The following is a 25584-nucleotide window of genomic DNA, read 5'->3' as shown; positions in this document are numbered from 1 at the left end:
TTCCCTTCCCTCTCTCCCCTCTGGAGATTTCCCGAGCCCCCTCCCCTCCAGGACCACTCCCCATTCCCGTAACTCCCCCAGTCCCATCCCACACCCCCAGACCCCTCCTTCCCTAGACACCCCCAGGACCACCCCCCTTCCCACCCCACGGATTCCATCCCATGGATCCCATCCCACCCCATCCATTCCCGCCCCGTTTCATCCCATCCCACGGATCCCATGGATCCCACCCAATCCTATCCCATCCCATGGATCCATTTCAATCCCATCCCATCCCATCCCATCCCATCCCATCCCATCCCATCCCATCCCATCCCATCCCATCCCATCCCATCCCATCCCATCCCATCCCATTATCCCATCCCATCCCATCCATTATCCCATCCCATTATCCCATCCCATTATCCCATTATCCCATCCCCATAACCCCCCGCCCCCAGACCCCTCCCCCTCCTCTCCCTTTTCCCCCCTCCCTCTCCCCCCTCTCCCTCCCTCCCTCCGCCCCCGCCCCTCCCGGCTCCTCCCTCTCCCCCCGTTCTCCCGCAGCTCCTCCTCCCTCTCCCCCCGCTCCCTCCCCGCTCCCGCAGCTCCTCCCGCCCCTCTCCCCCCGTCCCCGCGGCTCCTCCCGCCCTCTCCCCTCCCTCTCCCCCCGCTCTCCCGCAGCTCCTCCCGCTCTCCCCCCGCGCTCCCGCAGCTCCGCAGTCCGGCGCAGCCCCGGCCGGAGAAAATGGCGGATCGCGCCGAGATGTTCTCGCTCTCCACCTTCCACTCGCTCTCCCCGCCCGGCTGCCGGTGAGCGGGGAGGGATGCGGGGGGGATGCGGGGGGGATGCGGGGGGGATGCGGGGGGGATGCGGGGTCTCGCTGCCCTTCCCCTCCCGCAGCACCGCCCGTTCCCCCCCGGCCTCCCCCCCCCGCCCGTTCACCTTGGGATGCGGGACCGGGAGGAGGGTGGGGGGCTCCTCCCGCACCTCCCCCGCCTTTGCGGGGCCTTTCCCGGGATTGCCCCCGGAGCACGGGGCGGGGGGCTCGGGGGGCTGCTCCGCCGCCTCTCCCCGCACCGGGGCTCGCAGCCCCCCCGCCCATCCCGCGGCCGCTGCGGGAGGAGCCGCCGCCGCCTCTTTGTCTCTCCCGAGGCGCCGCAGCGGCCCCGGGATGGGGACGGGGACGGGGATGGCGACAGCGGGGCCGGGCCCGGAGCGGGGGGCGGCGGCTCAGCCCCCCCCGAGGGGTTCCCGGGGGGTTCCCGGGGGGTTCCCGGGGTCGGTCACCTTCCCGCAGAGCCCCCGCGGGTCCCTGACCTTGGCCGGGTGCGGGGGATGCGGGGTCGGGGTGCGGGGTCGGGGTGCGGGGTGCGGGCCGGGCTGGCGCAGTGCGGGGCCGAGACTCCTGGAAATGGGAATGGGAACGGGAACGGGAACGGGAACGGCAGGAGGGTGAGGGGCACCGGGGGGCTCCGGGGATGCGGAGAGAGGAGCAGGGGGACAGCGGGGATGTGGGACGTGTCCTTGCGTGGCTGTGGCCTGTGCTGGGCAGGGCTCCCCTTCTCTGGGTGTCCCCTCGGCCGGGATGTCCCCTTGGCCGGGATGTCCCCTCGGCCAGTCTGTCCCCTTCCCCGAGCATCCCCTTCCTCGGACTGTCCCCTCCCTCAGCATCCCCGTCCCCAGGATGTCGCCTCCTCTGAGCATCCCCGTCCCCGGCCTGTCCCTGTCCCCAGTCTGTCCCCAGTCTGTCCCCAGTCTGTCCCCTTCCCCGAGCACCCCTGTCCCCTTCCCCCGCCTGTCCCTGTCCCCAGGATGTCGCCTTCTCTGAGCATCCCGTCCCTTTTCCCGAGCATCCCCACCCCCGGCCTGTCCCCTTCCCTGAGCATCCTCGTCCCCAGAACGTCCCTGTCCCTCCGTCCCCGGCCTGTCCCCGTCCCCAGGATGTCCCTGTCCCCAGGATGTCCCCGTCCCTGTCCCCGTCCCTGTCCCCGTCCCTGTCCCCAGGCTGTCCCTGCCCCCGGTGGCGCAGGGAGGGGACGCCACAGCCTCGCTGGGCCGCGGGCCCAGTCCGGGGAGCGGCAGCTTTGCCCGGAGCCATCCCAAAAAAAACAGAGCCGACCCCAGGGGATCCCTGGCCGCGCTCGGGTCTCCCTGAGCACCCCGAGATCCACCCGGGAGCGGTGACAGAGACCCCAAACCCGGCTGTGCTTCCCTGAGAACCGCGGCGAGGGAGGGAGGGAGGGAGGGGGTGCCCAGCCCGGCTTTGGGGTGTCCGGGGGGGTGGGAGAGGCCGAGCCGTGGGGCAGGGCTGGGATTGCTCGAGGTGGGAATTCACGGTGTGGGAATGCTGGATATGGGAATTCTCGGTGTGGGAATTCTCGGTGTGGGAATTCTGGATATGGGAATTCTCGGTGTGGGAATTCACGGTGTGGGAATGCTGGATATGGGAATTCTCGGTGTGGGAATTCTCGGTGTGGGAATTCTCGGTGTGGGAATTCTGGATATGGGAATCCTCGGTGTGGGAATTCACGGTGTGGGAATGCTGGATATGGGAATTCTCGGTGTGGGAATTCACGGTGTAGGAATGCTGGATATGGGAATTCTCGGTGTGGGAATTCTCGGTGTGGGAATGCTGGATGTGGGAATTCTGGATGTGGGAATTCTCGGTGTGGGAATTCTCGGTGTGGGAATTCTGGATGTGGGAATTCTCGGTGTGGGAATTCTCGGTGTGGGAATTCTGGATATGGGAATTCTCGGTGTGGGAATTCTCGGTGTGGGAATTCTGGATGTGGAAATACTCGATGTGGGAATTCCAGCCGCACACGCAGCCGGGCCTTGGGGCGGCTCCCACCCCCCGCTCGGGCCGTGGCACCCCCGGGTGCCCAATTCGGGGTGACCACAGGCTCAGACCCGCTCCGGCCGTGCAGGGATCGGGGTCCCGGCCGTGCAGGGATCGGGGTCCCGGCCGCTGTTGGGTCCCTTCCCGGGCAGGGATCGGGGTCCCGGCCGCTGTTGGGTCCCTTCCCGGGCAGGGATCGGGAGCGGCGCTGGCAGCGATGAGGAAATTCCATCGGCCCGCGGCTCCCCGGGGAGCCCGGCCCGGGCGGCGCTGCCACCGCCGGTGTCCCCTCCCCTCCCGTCCCCAACCCTGCCCGCCCCTCCTGGGTCCCCTCCGGCCCATCCCGGCTCGGGATGGTGGCACTGGGGTCACTGGGTGGGTCCTGCCCTGTGCCTGCGCTCGGCGCCGCTCCTGTCCCTCGGTCCCAGCCTGTCCCCGGAGTGTCCCCGAGGCGGGACGGGCACTGTCCTTGTTCCTGCTGCTCGGCCCCGGGGCGCTGCTTTTGGGGTCCCAGCGGGGAGGTTGTGGGACTGGATTGGTTCCATCCCATCATAGTGTCCCCATCCCACTGTGACCATCCCATCCCAAAGGAGCGTCCCCATCCCATAATCCCTGTATCCCGGTATCCCTGTATCCCTGTATCCCTGTATCCCATCCCAAATTCCATCCCATCCCATCCCATCCCATCCCATCCCATCCCATCCCATCCCATCCCATCCCATCCCATCCCATCCCATCCCATCCCATCCCCTCTCAGGACGGTCCAGGGGTGCAGGAGCAGTCCCGGGGTCCCCCCCCCCCAGGTCTCCGGGCCCCACTGTCCCCTCCTGTCCCCCCAGGTGGCCACGGGACCCCCTGAGAGCCCTGGGAGAGTCTTGGGGTTCTTCCTGCAGGGGGGCAGCCCCCGATATTGTGGGGGTTGAGGAGATGGGTCTGCACCCCATAGGGCTGTGCACCCCAAAATCCTGGGGCTGTGCACCCCAAAATCCTGGGCTCTGCTCCCCAATATCCTGGGTTCTGCTCCCCAACACCTCTGGGATCTGCACCCCAATATTTGGGGCTCTGCACCCAAAACCATCCTGGGCTCTGCTCCCCAAAATCCTGGGCTCTGCTCCCCAATATCCCGGTGCTCTGCTCCCCAGCATTTTGGGATCTGCACCCCAATATCTGGGGCTGTGCACCCCAACATCCTGGGATCTCCTTCCCAGCGTCCTGGGGCTCTGCACCCCAAAAGGTTCTGCTCCCCAACATCCCAAAGGTCTCTGTTCCCCAACACCATGGGGCTCTGCACCCCAAAATTGCTCCCTGACACCCCAAGACTGCTTCTCAGCATGCTGGGCTCTGCACCCCAACATCCCAGAACTCTTCTCCCTGTCACCCTGGGGTTCTGCACCCCAAAACCCGGGGGCTCTGTGCCCCAATACCCCAGGCTCTGACCCCTGTAACCCAATAGGCTCTGCACCCCAAAGGGTTCTGTACCCCAATACCCCAAAAGGCTCTGCACCCCTATACCATGGGGCTCTGCACCCCAATACTCTGGGGCTCTGCATCCCAAAAATATTCTGCACCCCAACACCCCGGGGTGAGTCCTGCACCCCGAAACCCCAAAGGGTTCTGAACCCCAAAAGGTTCTGTGCCACAGCTCTGCACCCCAAAGGCTTCTGAACCCCCCAATTTCTGCTGCCCTACACCCCAAAGCACTTTGTACCAACATCCCAGCGCTCTGCACCCCAAAACCTCCCACCCCATCACCAGGGACCCCTCCCCCCACAGCCCCGGGGCTCCCCTGTCCTTTGGGGTTTTGGGGCCGGGGGCTCCCCTGTCCTTTGGGGTTTTGGGGTCCCCTTCCCCCCACAGCCCTGGGGCTCCCCTGTCCTTTGGGGTTTTGGGGTCCCGTTTTCCCCTCCCCGGGGCTCCCCTGTCCTTTGGGGTTTTGGGGTCCGGTCCCCCCCACAGCCCCGGCCCCGTTTTTTGCCGCTTTTGCCCCAAATCTGCGCGGATTCGGCGCGGCCGTGCCCTACTTGTGGGAATTATGGGATTAGGGGAATCTTCCTGCCGGGGGATCGGCAGCAGGCGCGGGGCCCGGGAGGGGGACGGGGGACACGGGGAACGCGGGGGACACGGGGGACGCGGGGGGCGCGGGGGATGCGGGTGACACGGGGGACACGGGGGACATGAGGGACACGAGGGACACGGGGGGCACGAGGGACATGAGGGACACGGGGGACACGGGGGACGCGGGGGACAGCCCTGACCCCCTTTGGGCTCCCACACACCTGCAGGAGCCCACCCGGGGGTCCCCAACCCCACGGAGAGTGGGCACAGGGTCCTGGTGGCACCTGGGTGCTGTCACACCCCCCTGGGGACAAACTGGGGGTTCCTGGGTGTCCCCAACCCCACGGAGGGTGGGCACAGGGTCCTGATGGTGACAGGGGGTTGTCACCACCCCTGGGGACAAGCTCAGGTTCCTGGGTGTCCCCAACCCCACGGAGGGTGGGCACAGGGTCCTGGTGGCACCTGGGTGCTGTCACACCCCCCTGGGGACAAACTGGGGGTTCCTGGGTGTCCCCAGCCCCACGGAGGGTGACCTGAGGGTCCCAGTGCCCCCCAGCCCGTATCTCCCCCCTCACCGAGCCCCCCAAACCCCGATTTCTGTTTTCCCACCCAAATCCCGGATTTCTCTCCGTTCCCGTTGTTCCCGCGGGAGCCGCCGGTTTCCATGGCAGCCGGGAGTGCGCCGGGGGTGTCACAGCCCGGGTCCCCTTTGTCACCCCCCTGTGACACCCCAGCGCCCCCCAGCAGCTCAGCTCGCCCCCAGGCTGGCGCTGGTGACTGTCCCCTCCCCAGCTCGGCTCCGGGGATTTGGGACATGTGGTGGCTTTGGCACCTCCCCCAGCCGGTGCCACCGCCTGGTGACAGCAGCGGGGTGACGTGGCACGGTGCTGTCCTGTGCCAGCACCCAGGGGTGACAGGGTTTGGTGACATGTGCGTGTGACACTGGGGGGTGACAGAGTTGTGGTGCCATGTCTGTGTGGCACCCGGGGGTGACAGGGTTTGGTGACATGTCTGTGTGGCATTCAGAGGTGACAATGTCCTGATGCCATGTCTGTGTGGCACCCAGGGGTGACAGAGTTGTGGTGCCATGTCCGTGTGGCACCAGAGGTGACAATGTCCTGGTGCCATGTCTGTGTGGCACCAGAGGTGACAATGTTCTGGTGCTGTGTCCATGTGGCACCAGGGGTGACAGGGTTATGGTAACATGTGCATGTGTTGTGGTAAAATGTCACTGTGGTTGTCCTGTGCCAGGACCCAACGGTGACAATGTCCTGGTGCTATGTCCGTGTGGCACCTGAGGTGACAGTGTCCTGGTGCCATGTCTGTGTGTCACTGGAGGGTGACCGTGTCTTGGTGCCATATCCAAGTGGCCTTGGGAGGTGACAGCTGTGCCATGTCCATGTGGCACCAGAGGTGACAGAGTTGTGGTGCCATGTCCATGTGACACTGGGGGTATGACAGGGCTGAGCCATGTCCGTGTGGCATCCAAAGGTGACAATGTCCTTGTGCCATGTCCTTGTGACACTGGGGGGTGACAGGGCTGTGCCATGTCCATGTGGCACCAGAGGTGACAGAGTTGTGGTGCCGTGTCCATGTGGCACCTGAGGGTGACAATGTCCTGGTGCCACGTCCTGCTGCCTTTTGCCCTCCCGGCCGCGCTGTCCCTGAGCTGTCCCCGCTGTCCCCGCTGTCCCCAGGCCCCCCCAGGACATCAGCCTGGAGGAGTTCGATGACGAGGACCTGTCGGAGATCACGGACGATTGCGGCATCGGCCTCAACTACGACTCGGACCACTACGAGAAGGTGCAGGAGGAGCCCGGTGGCCCTTGGGGACACCGCGGGGACACCGTGGGGACACGGGGCTGGCACGCAGCTCCCCCCCGGCGCCGTGCTGGCTCTGCCGGCTGCTGCGGCAAACCTGGCGAGCCCGGGCGCCCCTTGTCCCCTCTCGGGGGGGGGGTGGTGTTGGGGACACTGCCACCCCGGGGTGTCCCCACCGCTGTCCCCGCGGCCCTGACGCGGCGCCACCCGCAGGACTGCCTGGTGCTGGAGCGCGGGGAGCAGCCGCACCCCGTCTGCACCTTCCAGGACGACTTCCAGGAGTTCGAGATGATCGACGACAACGACGACGACGAGGAAGAGGAGGAGGAGGAGGAGGAGGAGGAGGAAGGCAACGAGCTGGAGGCGCCGCCGTCCCCTTCGGCCTCGCCCATCCCCTCGCCAGCCCTGGAGGACACGCAGAAGCTCCGGCCCACGACCCTGGACCTGACGGCGCCGGGCACGCAGGTGAGCGGGAGCGCCCGCAGGTCCCTGTCCCTGTCCCTGTCCCCGGGGCGCGGGGTCGCCTTGCCCCGGGGTCGCCGTCCCCTCCCCTCCAGTGTCACCGTCCCCTCCCCTCCAGGGTCATTGTCCCCTCCCCTTCAGTGTCACCGTCCCCTCCCCTCCAGGGTCATTGTCCCCTCCCCTTCAGTGTCACTGTCTTTTCACCCCGGGGTCGCTGTCCCCTTCCCTTCGGGGTCATTGTCCCTTCAGTTCCAGTGTCGCTGTCCCCTCCCTTTCAGGGTCACTGTCCCTTCACCTCCAGTGTCACCGTCCCCTCCCCTCCAGGGTCACCGTCCCCTCCCCTTCAGGGTCACTGTCCCTTCTCGTTTGGGGCCACTGTCCCCTCACCCCGGTGTCACTGTCCCCTCCCCTTCAGGGTCACTGTCCCCTCCCTTTCATGGTTATTGTCCCTTCACCCCGGTGTCACTGGCCTCTCCTCTTCAAGGTTACCGTCCCTTCACCTCCAGTGTCACTGTCCCCTCCCCTTCAGTGTCACTGTCCCTTCTTCCCCGGTGTCACTGTCCCCTGCCCTCCAGTGTCACTGTCCATTCCCCCTGGGTCGCTGTCCTGTCCCCCCCTCCAACGTCACTGTCCCCTCCCTCCCTCTCCTGTCGCTGTCCCTTCCCCCCTGGAATCACTGTCCCTTCCCCCTCAGTGTCACTGTCCCTCCTCCTCAGTTTCACTGTCCCTCTCCTCGTCCCTTGTCCTCCTCCCCCCGTCAGTGTCACTGTCCCTCCCCCGCGGTGTCACTGTCCCTCTCCCCCTCCCCACCGTGTCCCCCTTTCCCGCTCTCGGGGCTCCCCGGGGGTCTCTCCCCGTCGCTGTCCCCCTCCCCACCGTGTCCCCCTGGGGCTGCCGGGGTGTCCCCGGCCGGTGGCCGCAGGGATGTCCCGGTGTCGCCGCGCAGGCTCCGCCGCAGTGTGTGGGATGTGCCGCGGCTGCGGCCGCCGGCGTTGCCAGGGAACCGCGGCCCTCGGGAATTTCGGGGGGCCCCTCCTTTTCCCGGGGGGGCACCGCGCTCAGCTGGGCTGGAGGGGGTGGCGGTCACAGCGAGGGGACAAAGGGACAAAGGCCAGGGGGCTGGGCGGGCCGGGTCCCCGCGTTGCTCCCTTGGGAGGGGGGGTGGAGCCCCTGGATCCCCCCGGATCTGCCCCATGGGGGGGCCCGGCAGGAGGTGACATCCTGGTCCCTGTGTCCCTGTCCCCCAGAATCCATCCCAGTGTCCCCTGGAATCCGTTTGTGTCCCCCTGCAGCCTTCCCCTCCAGTACCCATTCCCAATCCCCCATTCCCAATCCCCCATTCCCAATCCCCCATTCCCATTCCCCATTACCATTCCCCATTCCCAATCCCCCATTCCCAATCCCTCATTCCCAATCCCCCATTCCCATCTCCCCCCATTCCCATGTCCCCATTCCTAATCCCCCATTCCCAATCCCCCATTCCCATTCCCATTCCCCATTCCCAATCCCCCATTCCCAATCCCCCATTCCCCATTCCCATTCCCAATCCCCCATTCCCCATTCCCATTCCCCATTCCCAATCCCCCATTCCCCATTCCCATCTCCCCATTCCCATTCCCCATTCCCATTCCCATTCCCATTCCCATTCCCATTCCAAATCCCCCATTCCCCATTCCCATTCCCATTCCCCATTCCCATCCTTCCATCTCCCCATTCCCATTCCCCCATTCCCATTCCCCCATTCCCAATCCCCCACTCCCCATTCCCCCCCTCCCCGTCCCTCTCCCCTCCGTGCCCACCCCCGCCCGCCCCGGTCGGTGCCCGGCGGCTCCGGCCGCGCTCCCTGATCCCTCCCTGATCCCTCCCTGATCCCTCCTCCCGCCGGGATCCGCCGGGATTAGCGCTGCCGCTTCCCGGCGGGACAGTCCTCAGCCGCCGCCGCCACATTCCCCAAAATCCCGGCACTTCCCGAACATTCTGAGGGCTCCCGAAATCCCGGGGGCTCCCGAACACCCGGGGTCCCTCCGCCGGGCGGGGCAGCGCTCCCGGGGTGTCGCACGGGTGTCCCCGGGGTGGGCGCGGTGCCACCCGTGCCGAGCCGAGCCGAGCCGAGCCGGGAGGGGATGCGGGGCTGGATCCGTGCCCTGATCCGGATAAACCCGGCGCACGTGGCACGGGGGCTGCCAGGCGCCTCCCAGGCCCCCCGCCACACCCCCGGTGTCCCCTGTCCCCTCGGGGGTCACCCACTGAGCCCCCGGTGTCCCTCTGGTGTCCCCAAACTCTCCCTTGGGTCGGGGTCCCCCACTGAGCCCCTGGAGCCCCCAAACTCTTCCTGGGGTGGGGGGATCTCCCACTGATCTCCCGGTGTCACCCTTGTGTCCCCAAACTCTTCCTGGAGTCGGGGGTCCCCCACTGAGCTCCCGTGTCCTCCTGGTGTCCCCAAAATCTCCCCGGGGTATGGGGTCCCTCACTGAGCTCCCGGTGTCCCCCTGGTGTCCCCAAACTCTCCCTTGGGTCGGGGTCCCCCACTGAGCCCCTGGAGCCCCCAAACTCTTCCTGGGGTGGGGGGACCTCCCACTGAGCCCCCAGTGTCCCCCTGGTGTCCCCAAACTCTTCCTGGAGTCGGGGGTCCCCCACTGAGCTCCTGTGTCCTCCTGGTGTCCCCAAAATCTCCCCGGGGTCTGGGGTCCCTCACTGAGCTCCCGGTGTCCCCCTGGTGTCCCCCTGGTGTCCCCAAACACTTCCTGGGGTCAGGGGTCCCTCACTGAGCCCCCAGTGTCCCCCCTGGTGTCCCCAGCTGCCCCCAGGGTCTGGGGTCCCCCACTGAGCCCCTGTTGTCTCCCCTGGTGTCCCTAAACTCTCCCTGGGGTCTGGGGTCACCTCACTGAGCCCCTGGTGTCCCCCTGGTGTCCCCAAACTCTCCCTGAGGTTGGGAGTCACCCACTGAGCCCCTGTCACACCCCGGTGTCCCCAGAGGTCCCCTGGGGTCGGGGGTCCCCCATTGACCTCTCAGTGTCACCCTTGTGTCCCTAAACTCTCCCTGGGGTCGGGGGTCCCCTCTGAGCCCCCTCCCCGCTCCGCTCTCCCCCCAGGATTCCCTCAACAACAACGGCGGCTTCGCTCCGGCCGCGCCCCGGCCCAGCTGGCAGGACGCGCTCCTGCACTCCTCCTCCTCCTCCTCCTCCTCACACACCGGTGAGCCACAGGCTGCCACAGGGGGAGGGACAGGGGGGTGGGACAGTGACACTGGGTGGGACAGAGGGGTGGGACAGTGACACTGGGTGGGACAGGGACACTGGGACAGGGGGGTGGGACAGAGGGGTGGGACAGTGACGGTGGGACAGTGACACTGGGTGGGACAGCAGGGTGGGACAGTGACGGTGGGACAGTGACACTGGGTGGGACAGAGGGGTGGGACAGTGACACTGGGACAGTGACATTGGGAGGGACAGGGGGGTGGGACAGTGACACTGGGACAGAGGGGTGGGACAGTGACACTGGGTGGGACAGTGACACTGGGTGGGACAGAGGGGTTGGACAGTGACACTGGGACAGTGACACTGGGTGGGACAGCAGGGTGGGACAGTGACACTGGGTGGGACAGTGACACTGGGTGGGACAGTGACACTGGGACAGGGGGGTGGGACAGGGACACTGGGACAGCGGTGCAGGACAGTGGGAGGGGAAAGTGGAGGGGGACATTGACACTGGGACAGTAGGAGGGGACAGTGGGGCTGTGACAGTGTGGGTGTGACATCTGGGTGGGACAATGACACTGTGGCAGCGGGCAGGGACAGTGGGGCTGTGACAGTGACAGTATGACAGTGGGGCGTGAAGTGACACTGAGACAGCAAGGTGTGACAGTGGGAGTGTGACACTGGGGGTGTGGCAGTGACGCCGTGACAGTGAGCTGTGCCAACGTGGGTATGCCAGTGGGCTGTGACAGTCGGGCTGTGGCAGTGGGGTGTGACAGTGACACTGTGACAGGCTGTAGCAATGGGCTATTACAGTAACACTGTAACAGTGACAGTGTGACAGTGGGCTGTGACAGTGACACTGTGACAGTGACACTGTAACCATGACACTGTGACAGTCAGGCTGTGACAGTGACAGTGTGACAGTGAGGTGGGACACTGACACTGTGACAGACTATGACAGTGATGCTGTGACAGTGACACTGTAACTGTGACACTGTAATCGTGACACTGTGGCAGTCGGTCTGTGACAGTGGCAGTTTGACAGTGAGACCTGGACAGTGACAGTGTGACAGTCGGGCTGTGACAGTGACATTGTAACAGTGACACTGTGACAGTCAGGCTGTGTCAATGACAGTGTGACAGTCAGGCTGTGACAGTGACATTGTAACAGTGACACTGTGACAGTGGGGCTGTGTCAGTGACAGTGTGACAGTGACATTATAACAGTGACAGTGTGACAGTCGGGCTGCGACACTGACAGTGTAACAATGACACTGTGACAGTAGGGCTGTGTCAGTGACACTGTGACAGTCGGGCTGTGACAGTGGGGCTGTGTCAGTGACATTGTAACAGTGACACTGCGACAGTCGGGCTGTGTCAGTGACAGTGTGACAGTCCGGCTGTGACAGTGACATTGTAACAGTGACACTGTAACAGTCGGGCTGTGTCAGTGACAGTGTGACAGTGACAGTGTGACAGTCGGGCTGTGTCAGTGACAGTGTGACAGTGACACTGTGACAGTGGGGCTGTGTCAGTGACAGTGTGACAGTGACATTATAACAGTGACAGTGTGACAGTCGGGCTGCGACACTGACAGTGTAACAATGACACTGTGACAGTAGGGCTGTGTCAGTGACACTGTGACAGTCGGGCTGTGACAGTGGGGCTGTGTCAGTGACATTGTAAAAGTGACACTGCGACAGTCGGGCTGTGTCAGTGACAGTGTGACAGTCCGGCTGTGACAGTGACATTGTAACAGTGACACTGTAACAGTAGGGCTGTGTCAGTGACAGTGTGACAGTGACAGTGTGACAGTCCGGCTGTGGCAGTGACATTATAACAGTGACACTGTGACAGTCGGGCTGCGTCAGTGACATTGTAACAGTGACACTGTGTCAGTGACATTGTAACAGTGACACTGCGACAGTCGGGCTGTGTCAGTGACAGTGTGACAGTGACATTATAACAGTGACAGTATGACAGTCGGGCTGCGACACTGACAGTGTAACAATGACACTATGACAGTGGGGCTGTGTCAGTGACATTGTAACAGTGACACTGTGTCAGTGACATTGTTACAGTGACACTGCGACAGTCGGGCTGTGTCAGTGACATTATAACAATGCCACTGCAACAGTCAGGCTGAGACAGTGACATTGTAACAGTGACACTGTGACAGTCGGGCTGTGTCAGTGACATTGTAACAGTGACACTGCGACAGTCGGGCTGCGCCGCGGGCTCACCCGCCCCGTGTCGCCCTCCCCGCAGGACACTCGTCCCCCCACGCCTGCATCCTGGACGGACCCTGCCTGGAGAGCCCGCCGGGCCCCGGGGGGGCCCCCCCCTCGCTGCCGCCCTCCCCCCTGGACTCGCAAGGCAACAGCCCCGAGTCCCTGGCACATGGTAACCCATCGCCCCCGAGAGCCGCGCCCGATTTTAACATGAACCTCATCTCCGCTGCGCTCCGAGCTCCGCTCTCCCCGCCGCGCCCCCGCCAGCCGCCCCCGCCTCACCCCTGTCTCTCTCCAACAGGGCCCGCCGCTCCCCACGGCGCCCCCGACGCTGCCCCCCCGCCCCAGGCCGCCCCCCAGGCCCCCACGCAGCCCCGGGGCGGCGACAGCCCGGGGTCCCCCCGCCCGCAGCCGCCGCCGCCGCCGCCGCGGCCGCAGCCCCGGCCGGAGCGGGACGGGGCTCCCGCGGAGCCGCTCAGCTCCGACGGGGAGGGTGCCCGGTCCGGCCGGGCCGCCAGCGTGCGCGGCCACCCCTCGGGCTCCTCGGAGACCACCTCGCCCTCCTCGGACCCGGGCATCGAGGCCGACCTCACCAGCCGCACGGCCAAGCCCTTCCTGCCCGGCGGGCGGCGAGGGGACGAGCTGAGCTCGCCCGGCTCCGACTCGGACGTGGACGGGGAGCTCGAGGCGGCTTTCGCCGGCGGGCGCCTGGTCAGCAACATGATCTCGTCCATCTCGGAGACCGAGCTGGACCTGAGCAGCGACAGCAGCAGCGGCCGCTCGTCGCACCTGACCAACTCCATCGAGGAGGCGAGCTCGCCCGGCTCCGAGGGCGAGCTGGAGCCCGAGCTGGAGGCGCCCGGCCTGCTGGGCATCAAGGACTCGCTGCTGCTGGACAAGGGCAAGGAGGACGAGGAGGAGCCGGCCGAGAGGGGCCCGCCGGAGCGCGGCGTGGTCAGGAGGGAGAGCCTGGCCGAGCTGAAGATGGACGCCTACTACGACAGCCTGGACCCGGCCGACGGCCCCGCGCCCGAGGGCCAGACCGACGTGTCCAGCGCCAGCCCCCTGGACCTGAAGATCGACCCCGACCACAGCCTGGAAAGCATCCGCCGCTCCTTCTACCTGCCCGTGGGGCCCAAGCTGATGCCCGAGGCGGACGAGGAGGACAACAGCGAGTACGACTCGGACTCGGAGTCGGAGCCCGACCTGAGCGAGGACTCGGACTCGCCGTGGCTGCTCAGCAACCTGGTGAACAAGATGATCTCGGAGGGCTCGTACCCCATCAAGTGCCCGGACGAGTGCTTCCAGAACAGCCACTCGCTGTGCGACACCATCTCGCCCGCCTCCGACCTGGAGCCCGAGATCCTGAGCGAGGCTTTGGACGAGGAGCCGCGCCCGCGGGACTCGCCGGTGGCGCTGGGGGACGCGGCGGCGGCGGCGGCGGTGCCGGCGCGGTGCCAGCGCGGCGCCATCGAGCTGGTGGACATGGAGACGCTGCGCAGCTCCCTGGCCGAGGCCGAGCACGCGGCCGCCGAGCCGCCGCCGGAGCCGCCGGCCGAGGAGCCGGGGCCGTTCCTGCTCCTCAGCAACCCCACCAACGACACCATCGCGCCCGTCTGCCCCGCCGCCCTCGGCCGCCTGGACGCCTCCGAGGTCCTGGCCACCTTGGGCTGCCGCCCGGCCGCCCCGCCGCGAGTGTCCCCCGGCACCGAGCCCGCTGCCACCGTCCCCGCCGGCCCCCGGCGCTGGGCCCTCGGCGGGGAGCCGGACTCGGGCGTGCTGGAGGCCGACTCCATGATCGACGACGTCCGGTTAGCGCCCGACGGCGACCCCGCCGCGCTGGACGCGTCCACGGCCAAGACCAACCGCGGCTTCGCCATGGCCCTGCAGGAGGAGCCCGAGCCGCCCTCGGGGCCGCCGGAGCCGCTGGACGAGTCGCTGGCCTACGACTCGGTCAAGTACACGCTGGTGGTGGACGAGCACACGCAGCTGGAGCTGGTCAGCCTGCGGCGCTGCACGTCCGTGCTCAGCGACGACAGCGACATCCTGCGCGCCTGCGACGACGAGGCGGCGTTCGGCGACGGGCTGGCGGCGCCCGGCGCCCGCAGCTCCTCCGAGGACTCGTCCCCCGAGGCCGACCTGCACTTCTCCAAGAAGTTCCTCAACGTCTTCGTCAACAGCACCTCGCGCTCCTCCAGTAAGTGTCGTGACGTGTCGGGACGTGTCGTGGCGTGTCGGGGCGTGTCGGGACGTGTCACGGTGTCCTGGGATGCGCTGGTGCCCTGCCCCGGCCTTTCCTGTTGTGGCGTGTCACGATACGCCGCGGGATGTCGCGATATGCCACAGAATGTCACGATATGTCACCGGACGTCGTGATGTGCCACGGGATGTCGCGATATGTCATGTCATGTCACGATATGTCATGGGATGTCACGATATGTCACGGGATGTCGCGACATGTCGTGCCATGCTGTCCTGGCTCTTCTCATGCCAGCTGCCCTCCCCGTCCTGTCCCAGCCATCCTGGCCATGGCACCATTCCCCTGTGCCATATCATGTCATGACATGTCACAGGGTGTCACAATATGTCATGTCATGTCACGATATGTCACTGGATGTCGCGACATGTCGTGCCATGCTGACCTGGCTCTTCTCACACCAGCTGCCCTCGCTGTCCTGGCCATGGCACCATTCCCTGTGTGCCATGTCATGTCACAATATGTCATGGGATGTCACGATATGTCACTGGATGTCGTGACATGTCTTGCCATGCTGACCTACCTCTTCTCACACCAGCTGCCCTCCCTGTCCTGTCCCAGCCATGGCACCACTCCCCTGTGCCATGGCACGTCACGATATGTCACGATAAGTCTGGGATGTCACGGCATGTCGTGACATGTCACGGGAGATGGGGCAGGCTCACGGTGACCGCAGGGGTCCCCAGCCCTGCTCCCCAGGAGCGTTCTGACCCCACGGGTGCCCCTCAGGGACATCGTGGGGTGTCCCCTGTCCCCACGGGTGTGACACTGTCCCCAGTGTCCCCTGGCACGGCTGTCCCTGCCCCGTGGGGTGTCCCCAGTGTCCTCTGTCCCCGTGGGGTGTCCCCAGCTGTCCCCAGTGTCCCCTGGCACGGCTGTCCCTGTCCCTGTGGGTGTCCCCAGTGTCCCCTGTCCCCGTGGGGTGTCCCCTGGCACGGCTGTCCCTGTCCCCGTGGGGTGTCCCCAGCTGTCCCCAGTGTCCCCTGGCACGGCTGTCCCTGTCCCCGTGGGTGTCCCCAGTGTCCCCTGTCCCCGTGGGGTGTCCCCAGCTGTCCCCAGTGTCCCCTGGCATGGCTGTCCCTGTCCCCGTGGGTGTCCCCAGCTGTCCCCAGTGTCCCCTGGCATGGCTGTCCCTGTCCCCGTGGGGTGTCCCCAGCTGTCCCCAGTGTCCCCTGTCCCTCTGTCCCCACAGGCACAGAGTCCTTCGGGCTCTTCTCCTGCATGGTGAACGGTGAGGAGCGGGAGCAGACCCACCGCGCCGTCTTCAGGTGAGGCCACCCCAGGTGACACCCACAGCACCTCAAGGGACACCCAGAGCCCCGCAGTGCCACCCCAGGGCCCCCAGTGTCACCCCAGGGCCCCCAATGTCACCCCAGTGTCACCCCAGGGCCCCCAGTGCCACCCCAGTGTCACCCCAGGGCCCCCAGTGCCACCCCAAAGCCCCCCAATGCTACCCCAAAGCTCCCCAATGTCACCCCAGGGTCTCACAGTGTCACCCCAGGGCCCCAGTGTCACCCCAGGGCCCTCAGTGTCACCCCAGTGTCACCTCAGGGTCCCCCAGTGCCATCCAAAAGATCCCCAGTGTCACCCCATGGCCCTGCAGTGCCACCCCAGGGCCCCCAGTGCCACCTCAGGGTCCCCCAGTGCCACCCCAGGGCCCCCTGTCACCTCCTGGTGCCCCTGGCGTGGCTGTCCCGGGGCTCTGGGGGTGTTGTGTCCCCCCAGTGTCACAGGGTGGGTTTGGGGGTGACCCTGACATCGGGGGGTTTGGGGTCTGAGCGGGGGGGGGGTGAGGAGGTGATGGGGGACACAGGGGGGTGGGATTTGGTTTGGGGGTGACCAGGATATTGGGGGTGTGGGTCTGGGTTTGGGGGTGATGAGGAGGTGAAGGGCTGTGGGGTTGAGTTTGGGGGTGACCAGGAGATCGGGGGTGTGGGGTTGGGTTTGGGGTGACCAGGAGGTGAAGGGAGTGGTGGTCTGGGTTTTGGGGTGATCAGGAGATGAAGAGGGGCACACAGGTGTGGGTTTGGGGGTGACCAGGAGATGAGCGGAGTGGATTTGGGGATGACCAGGAAGTCAGGAATGTGGGTTTGGGGGTGACCAGGAGACTGGGGGTGTGGGGCTGGGTTTAAGGGTGACCAGGAGGTGAAGGATGGTGTGGTGTGGGTTTGGGGGTGACCAGGAGGTCAGGAATGTGGGTTTGGGGTGACCAGGAACTTTGGGGGTGCTGATGACCTGAGGGGTGCTGAGCCATGGCTTTGAGACTGACCACGAGGTCAAGGGAGTGGCTTTGGGACTGACCAAAAGGTCAGGGCAGTGATTTGGGGTCACCAGGAGCTCAGGGCAGTGATTTTGGGGTCACCAGGAGCTCAGGGCAGTGATTTTGGGGCTGAGCAGGATCTCAAGGGGGTGGCTTTGGGTCACCAGGGGATCATGACAGTGACTTCAGGGTCGCCAGGAGCTCGGGGCAGTGACTTTGGGGTCACCATGAGCTCAGGACAATGTTTTTGAGGTGACCAGGAGTTCAGGGCAGTATCTTTAGGGTCACCAGGAGCTCGGGGAGGTGGCTTTAGGGTCACCACGAGCTCGGGGCAGTGTCTTTGGGGTCACCAGGAGCTCAGGGCAGTGACTTTGGGGTCACCAGGAGCTCAGGGAGGTGACTTTGGGGTCACCATGAGCTTGGGGCAGTGACTTTGGGGTCACCAGGGAGGTGACTTTGGGGTCACCATGAGCTCGGGGCAGTGACCTTGGGGCTGAGCAGGATCTCAAGGGGGTGGCTTTGGGGTCACCAGGATCTCAGGGCAGTGACCTTGGGGTCACCAGGAGCTCAGGGCAGTGACTTTGGGGTCTCCAGGAGCTCAGGATAGTATCTTTGGGGTCACCAGGGAGGTGACTTTGGGGTCACCATGAGCTCAGGGCAGTGACCTTGGGGCTGAGCAGGATCTCAAGGGGGTGGCTTTGGGGTCACCAGGATCTCAGGGCAGTGACCTTGGGGTCACCAGGAGCTCAGGGCAGTGACTTTGGGGTCTCCAGGAGCTCAGGATGGTATCTTTGGGGTCACCAGGGAGGTGGCTTTGGGGTCTCCAGGAGCTTGGGGCAGTGACTTTGGGGTCACCAGGAGCTCAGGACAGTGACTTCAGGGTCACCAGGAGCTCAGGGCAGTGACCTTGGGGTCACCAGGAGCTCGGGGCAGTGACTTTGGGGTCACCAGGAGCTCAGGACAGTGACTTCAGGGTCACCAGGAGCTCAGGGCAGTGACCTTGGGGTCACCAGGAGCTCGGGGCAGTGACCTTGGGGGTGCTGATGACCTGCCGGGTGCCGAGCCGTGTCCCCGAGCCCCACCCCGTCCCCACCCCATCCCTGCCCGCGCCCCCCAGGTTCATCCCGCGCCACGAGGACGAGCTGGAGCTGGACGTGGACGACCCCATCCTGGTGGAGCTGGAGGAGGACGATTACTGGTACCGGGGTTACAACATGCGGACGGGCGAGCGCGGCATCTTCCCCGCCTTCTACGCGCACGAGGTGGTGGGGCAGGCCCGCGACGCCATCGGTGCGAGCCCGGGCGCCTCGGGGGCTGGGGAGGGGCTGGGGGGCTTGGGGGGCTTGGGGATACGGGATTCGCTGGTTGTGTGGGTGTGTGGTTGGTTGTGTGATTGGTTGTGTGATTGACTGTGTGATTGATTGTGTGATTGTGTGATTGTGTGATTGTGTGATTGATTCTGTGATTCCGTGATTGTGTGATTGTGTGATTGTGTGATTGTGATTGATTCTGTGATTGTGTGATTGATTATGTGATTGTGTGATTGTGTGATTCTGTCATTGATTGACTGTGTGATTGATTCTGTGATTGTGTGATTGATTGTGTGGTTGTGTGATAGATCCTGTGATTGTGTGATTGATTGTGTGATTGGTTGTGTGGTTGATTGTGTGATTGTGTGATTGGTTCTGTGATTGTGTGATAGATCCTGTGATTGTGTGATTGATTGTGTGATTGATTGTGTGATTGATTGTGTGATTGTGTGGTTGATTCTGTCATTGATTGTGTGATTGTGTGATTGGTTGTGTGGTTGATTGTGTGATTGATTGTGTGACTGATTGTGTGATCGTGATTGATTCTGTCATTGATTGTGTGATTGATTCTGTGATTGATTGTGTGATTGTGTGATTGATTGTGTGGTTGATTCTGTGACTGTGTGATTGATTGTGTGATTGTGTGATTGGTTGATTGTGTGATTGATTGTGTGATTGATTGTGTGATTGTGTGATTGTGTGATTGTGATGTGTGATTGTTTGATTGATTGTGTGATTGATTGTGTGATTGATTGTGTGATTGGTTGTGTGATTGTGTGATTGTGTGATTGATTGTGTGATTGGTTGTATGATTCTGTGATTGTGTGATTGTGTGATTGATTGTGTGATTGATCGTGTGATTGATTGTGTGATTGTGTGATTGATTGTGTGATTGTGAGATTCTTTGATTGTGTGATTCATTGTGTGGTTGTGTGATTGATTCTGTGATTCTGCAATTGTACGATTCTGTGATTCTGTGATTTTGTTATTCTGTGATTCTTTGTGTGATTCTGTGATTGTGTGATTGTGTGATTGATGCTGTGATTTGGTGATAGTGTGATTCTGTGTGATTCTGTTATTCAGTGATTGATTGTCTGATTCAGTTTGATTGTGTGTGATTCTGTGATTGATTCTGTGATTCTTTGGTTGCATGATGTCACGATTGTGACCCCGTGATTGTGCGATGGTGACCCCGTGATTGTGCGACTGTGATCCTGTGATTGTGATCCTGCGATTGTGTGATTGTGAGCCTGTAATTGTGCGATTGTGATCCTGTGATTGTGTGATGGTGATCCTGCGATTGTGTGATTGTGATCCTGTGATTGTGTGATGGTGATCCCTCGATTGTGCGATTGTGATCCCGTGATTGTGTGATTGCAATTCCGTGATTTTGTGATTGTGATCCCATGTCTGTCTGATTGTGATCTCATGACTGTGATTGTGATCTTATGACTGCGTGACTGTGATTCCACGATTGTGTGACTGTGACCCCATGACTGTGCGATTGTGATCCCATGATTGTGCGACTGTAATTCCACGATTGTGTGATTGTGATCCCACGATTCTGCGATTGTGATCCCACAATTGTGTGACTGTGATCCCGTGACTGTATGACTGTGATCCTGTGACTGTGTGACTGTGACCCCATTGTTGTGTGACTGTGATCCCATTGTTGTGCGATTGTGACCCCACTATTGTGTGATTGTGATCCCATAGCTGTGAGATTGTGATACAATTGCTGTGCGATTGTGATCCCATTGTTGTGTGATTGTGATCCCACAATTGTGTGATTGTGACCCCATGATTGTGTGATTGTGATCCCATGACTGTGAGATTGTGACCCCGTGACTGTGTGATTGTAATCCCATTGTTGTGTGACTGTGATCCCATTGTTGTGTGTTTGTGACCCCACGATTGTGCGATTGCAATCCCATGATTGTGTGATTGTGATCCCATTGTTGTGTGACTGTGATCCCGTGACTGTGCGGTTGTGATCCCATTGTTGTGTGACTGTGCTCCCATGACTGTGTGACTGTGCTCCCGTGACTGTGCGGTTGTGATCCCATTGTTGTGTGACTGTGATCCCATGACTGCGCGGTTGTGACCCCATTGTTGTGTGACTGTGCGGTTGTGACCCCATTGTTGTGTGACTGTGCTCCCGTGACTGCGCGGCTGTGATCCCATTGTTGTGTGACTGTGATCCCGTGACTGTGTGACTGTGATCCCATTGTTGTGTGACTGTGATCCCGTGACTGTGTGACTGTGCTCCCGTGATTGTGTGATTGTGATCCCATTGTTGTGTGACTGTGCTCCTGTGACTGCGCGGCTGTGATCCCATTGTTGTGTGACTGTGCTCCCGTGACTGCGCGGCTGTGATCCCACGACTGTGCGATTGTGACCCCATTGTTGTGTGACTGTGCTCCCGTGACTGTGTGACTGTGACCCCGTGACTGCGCGGCTGTGCTCCCGTGGTTTTTAACCCTCTCCCCGCCCGTTCCCCGCAGGCCTGAAGCGGAACCCGTGCTGGGTGGAGCGGTTCAACGTGCAGTTCCTGGGCTCCGTGGAGGTCCCGTACCACCAGGGCAACGGGATCCTGTGCGCGGCCATGCAGAAGGTGGGGAGGGGGCGGCGGGAGCCCCGCCCGGGCCCCCCTGGGACCCCCCTGACGCCGCTGTCCCCCCCAGATCGCCACCACCAGGAAGCTGACGGTGCACCTGCGGCCCCCGGCCAGCTGTGACCTGGAGGTGACACTGCAGGGCATCAAACTCATCCTGACCGTCACCGAGTACAGCCCCGAGCACGAGGTCAGGGGGAGGAGGGGCCGGGGGAGTGGGAGGGGTCGGTCTGGGGGTGACCAGGAGTGTGGGGGAGCTCAGGGTTCTGGACCTGGGGGTAAAAAGGAGATTTGGGGGTGACCAGGAGTGTGGGGGAGCTCAGGGCTCTGGGTTTGGGGGTAAAAAGGAGATTTGGGGGTGATCAGGATTGTGGAGGGGCTCAGGGCTCTGGGTTTGGGGGTAAAAAGGGAGATTTGGGGGTGACCAGGATGTAATGAGGGGCTCAGGGTTCTGGATTTGGGGGGAAAAGGAGATTTGGGGGTGACCAGGAGTGTGGAGGAGCTCAGGGATCTGGGTTTGGGGGTAAAAAGGAGATTTGGGGGTGATCAGGATTGTGGAGGGGCTCAGGGCTCTGGGTTTGGGGGTAAAAGGGGATTTGGGGGTGACCAGGAGTGTGGAGGGTGCAGGAGTCTGGGTTTGGGGGTGACCAGGACAGGTGGCATGTGGGGGGTGGGTTTTGGGGGTGATGAGGGTTTCAGGGGGCTGGGTTTGGGGATAAAAAGGAGATTTGGGGGTGATCAGGAGTGTGGAGAGTGAAGGGCTGTGGGTTTGGGGGTGACCAGGATTCAGGGGGTGACCACAGGATGGGAGAGGAGAAAGTTTGGGGGTGACCAGGATGTGATGAGGGGCTCAGGGCTCAGGATTTGGGGAGAAAAAAGGAGATTTGGGGGTGACCAGGAGGTGAGGAATGTGGGGTGGGTTTGGGGGTGATGAGGGGCTCGGGGGGTTTGGGGGTGACCAGGAGGTGAAGAACGTGGAGTGGGTTTGGGGGTGATGAGGGGCTCAGGGCTCAGGATTTGGGGAGAAAAAAGGAGATTTTGGGGTGACCAGGAGGTGAGGAACGTGGAGTGGGTTTTGGGGGGTATGAGGGGCTCGGGGGGTTTGGGGGTGACCAGGAGGGGTGTGGAGCAGATTGGGGGTGCCCAGCAGGTGAGGGGCCGAGGGGCACAGATTTTGGGGGGTTCTGGGCACCCAGAGCTGACCCAGGGGCTCCTCTCTGCCCTGCCCCCCCCCCAGTTCGAGCGCTGCAGCCACTTCTTCCAGATGAAGAACATCTCCTTCTGTGGGTGCCACCCCCGGAACAGCTGGTGAGCCCCCCGAGGGACCCCCACCACCCAGGGGCACCCCAAGGGACCCCCTACCCACCTGAGGACACCCCAAGGGATCCTCACCAAATTCAGGGGCACCCAAGGAAACCTCAGCCCACCTAAGGACACCCCAAAGGACCCTAACCTTGACAGGGACACCCCAAGGGACCCTCACCAAATTTAGGGGCACCCCAAGGGCTCCCCATGATCTATGGACAACCCAAGGGACCCCAGCCCTGCCAGGGACACCCCAAGGGACCCCCAACCCACCTAAGGACTCTCCAAGGGACCCTCACCCTGCCAGAAGCACCCCAAGGGACCCTCAGCAAATTCTGGGGCACCCCGAGGGACCCCCATGATCCATGGACATCTCAAGGGACCCCAACCCTGCCAGGGACACCCCAAGGGACCCTCACCAAATTTAGGGGAGCTTCAAGGGACCCCCACCAAATTTAGGGGCACCCCAAGGGACCCTCACCCCACCCTGGAGCACCCCAAGGGACCCCCACCCTGCCAGAAGCACCCCAAGTGACCCTCACCAAATTCTGGGGCACCCCAACGGACCCCAACCCTTCCAAGACCCCCCCCAGAGCCCCCTGCCCGCTCTGGTGCCCCCAGTGTGGCTCTGCGGGGCTCTGGGGGTGTCCCCTTGCACCCCCCGCCGCGGGGCAGGTTTTGGGGCGCCCCCCTGAGCCCCCCCAAACGCACGTGCAGCTATTTCGGGTTCATCACCAAGCACCCGGTGCTGAGCCGCTTCGCCTGCCACGTGTTCGTGTCCCAGGAGTCCATGAGACACGTGGCCGAGTGTGTCGGGTACGGGCACGGGGGGCACGGGGGGCACGGGGGGCACGGGGGGTGGGGGGGAGGATGTGGGACATGGGGGGCACGGGGGATATGGGGGGGCATGGGGAGTATCGGGGGGTATTGGGGAGTATGGGGGGGGCACGGGGGGCACGGGGGGCACGGGGGGGTATGGGGGATACGGGGGGTGTGGAGGACATGAGGGGCATGCGGGGCACGGGGGGTATTGGGGGGGCATGGGGGGTATTGGGGTGTATGGGGGGCATGAGGTCATGGGGAGTATGGGGAGTATTGGGGGGCACGGGGGGTGTGGGGGATGTGGGGGTACGGGGGGCATGGGGGGTATTGGGGGGTGTGGGGGCCGTGGGGGGACACGGGGGGCATGGGGGCATGGAGTGTATGGGGGGACATGAGGACATGGGGGGCACGAGGGGCTATGGGGGGTGTGGGGGGCATGGAGAGGCATGGGGGTACAGGGGGCACGGGGAGTAGGGGGGGTATTGGGATGCACAGGGGGCATGGTGGTCCTGGGGGGTATTGGGGGGCACAGGGGACACGGGGGGCACGGGAGGCATGGTGGACATGGGGGGGACACAGGAGACATGGGGGGCATGAGGACACGGGGGTACGGGTGGCATGGGGGGCATGGGGGTACAGGGAGGGTACAGAGGGACATCAGTGGCATGGGGGGCACAGGGGGCATGGGGGCACGGGGACACGGGGGGCACGGGGGGCATGGAGGGCATGGGGGTACGGGGGGCACGGGGTCGCAGAGGGCACGGGGGATATGGGGGGTACTGGCAATGGGGGCCACGGGGGATACAGGGGGCGTGGGGGACACCAGTGTCATGGGGGGCACGGGGGGCGTGGGGGACACGGGGGTGAGTGAGATGGGGATGGCAGCCGGGGGTTGGGGAGAGAGGGGATTGGGGTTTGGGTGCCAGGGAATTCGGGGTGCCAGGGGATTGGGGTTCAGGGACTGGGGTTTGGGTGCAGCATTTTGGGGTGCAGGGGGTCTGGCTGTGCTGGGGCTGGGGTCACGGTGTGCGGAGATTTGGGGTGCTGAGGGTGCTGGGGCTCTGGGGGGGCTGTGGGTGCCTGGGGTCGGGCTGCGCCAAATTTGGGGGGCTGTGGGTGCCGTGCCAGCTTTGGGGGGCTGTGGGTGCCTGGGGTCGGGCTGTGCCAGTTTTGGGGGGCTGTGCCAGATTTGGGGGGCTGTGGGTGCCTGGGGTCAGGCTGTGCCAGTTTTGGGGGTCTGTGGTTGCCGTGCCAGTTTTGGGGGGGCTGTGGTTGCCGTGCCAGCTCTGGGGGTGCCAGCAGGCGGTTTTTGGGGGGTCTCAGTGGGTGTGGGGGTGCTGGGGGCGCCCCCTGAGCCCCTCCCCCGTTGCCCCCCAGCCGAGCGTTTCAGGAATATTACCAGGAGCACCTGGAGTACGCCTGCCCCACAGAGGACATCTACCTGGAGTAGGGGTCCTGTGCCACCCCAGGGACCTGTGTCACCCCAGGGACCTGTGTCACCCCAGGGACCTGGGTCACCCCCCCTAGGGACCCGGTGTCACCCCCCCAGGGACTCTGTGTGACCCCCCCAGGGATTCTGTGTCACCTCCCCAGGGTCTCTGTGTGACCCCCCAAGGGACTCTGTGTCACCCAGGGACTCTGTGTCACCCACCCAGGGACTCTGTGTCACCCCAGAGGTTCTGTGTCACCCAGGGACCCTGTGTGGTGTCACTTCAGGGACCCTGTGTGGTGTCACCCCCCCCAGGGACCCTGTGTCACTCACAGACCCTGTGTCACCCTCGAGGACTCTGTGTCACCCCCGGGGACTCTGTGCCACCCCCAGAGGCTCTGCCTGGCCCACACCCCCTCCCCCACGCCCCCCACGCCCCCCTGGCCTCTGGGGGGGTCCGGGGGTCCCCTCGGGGGGTGACACGGCCCAGCCAGGGGGTGACACAGCCCGAGTGGCCCACCCTGCATGAGCACGGCCAGCCTTGGGGACAGCAGGGCCCGCAGCTTTGGGGACACTGGGGGGGCTCACGGGGAGGGAGGGAGGGGGAGGGGGGGGCTCGGGGCATTTTTGGGGGGGTCCGGGGGCAGCTCGGTGTGGAGGGGGGACACCCCCAAATCCTCGCTGTCCCCCCAAAGGAACGGGGGGTCCCCCAGTGCCGCCCCGCCCCCTCCCCCCGGGTGTGCTGTCCCTCGTGTCGGTGTCCCCGGCTGTCCCCTCCCGCCACCGAGCTCGGGCCCGGGGGGGTCCCGGGGCCGCCCCCCCCTCACTGCTGTGCCTGGTGGTCCCTCGCTTCGGCCCCTGTCGCCCAGCGCTATCGTGACTATATCGCCACCGCCCGCTCGATGTCCCGATATTTATCTGTAACTCAGCAGCCCGAGGAGCCCCCGAGCCACCGTGCCAGCCCCGGCTGTCCCCACGCCGTTGTCACCCACTTGGTCT

At 63.9% G+C, this 25584-nt stretch overlaps 1 protein-coding gene across 2 annotated transcripts; it reads left to right on the top strand.

Annotated features, from left to right (window-relative positions):
* The first annotated feature begins 653 nt into the window (after nt 1-653).
* On the top strand, nt 654-24666 carry MAPK8IP2 (mitogen-activated protein kinase 8 interacting protein 2). Of its 2 annotated transcripts, XM_056514373.1 has the most exons (13): nt 654-792; nt 6575-6680; nt 6912-7163; nt 10253-10355; nt 12626-12760; nt 12890-14785; nt 16038-16113; nt 18223-18395; nt 20920-21029; nt 21100-21219; nt 22267-22337; nt 23052-23150; nt 24534-24628. In XM_056514373.1, exons 1-13 carry the CDS (start codon nt 728-730, stop codon nt 24604-24606), a joined length of 3279 nt encoding a protein of 1092 aa, XP_056370348.1. In that variant the 5' UTR covers nt 654-727; the 3' UTR covers nt 24607-24628. The 2 variants fall into 2 exon arrangements, with proteins under 2 accessions (XP_056370348.1, XP_056370339.1); XM_056514364.1 differs by having other exon boundaries at nt 12626-14785; nt 24534-24666.
* Nucleotides 24667-25584: the final 918 nt, after the last annotated feature.

The sequence above is a fragment of the Oenanthe melanoleuca genome, chromosome 1A (assembly GCF_029582105.1).
Source record: "Oenanthe melanoleuca isolate GR-GAL-2019-014 chromosome 1A, OMel1.0, whole genome shotgun sequence".
NCBI lineage: Eukaryota > Metazoa > Chordata > Aves > Passeriformes > Muscicapidae > Oenanthe > Oenanthe melanoleuca.
This window is presented reverse-complemented; position numbering and strand designations above follow the sequence as displayed.

What these genes read in the sequence shown, in the direction of transcription:
- MAPK8IP2 (XM_056514364.1), top strand. Translation starts at nt 728, where the DNA reads ATGGCGGATCGCGCCGAGATGTTCTCGCTCTCCACCTTCCACTCGCTC. An exon ending in CTCTCCCCGCCCGGCTGCCG is followed by an intron (nt 793 to 6,574) that starts GTGAGCGGGGAG and finishes CGCTGTCCCCAG; the next exon opens with GCCCCCCCAGGACATCAGCC. An exon ending in ACTCGGACCACTACGAGAAG is followed by an intron (nt 6,681 to 6,911) that starts GTGCAGGAGGAG and finishes CGCCACCCGCAG; the next exon opens with GACTGCCTGGTGCTGGAGCG.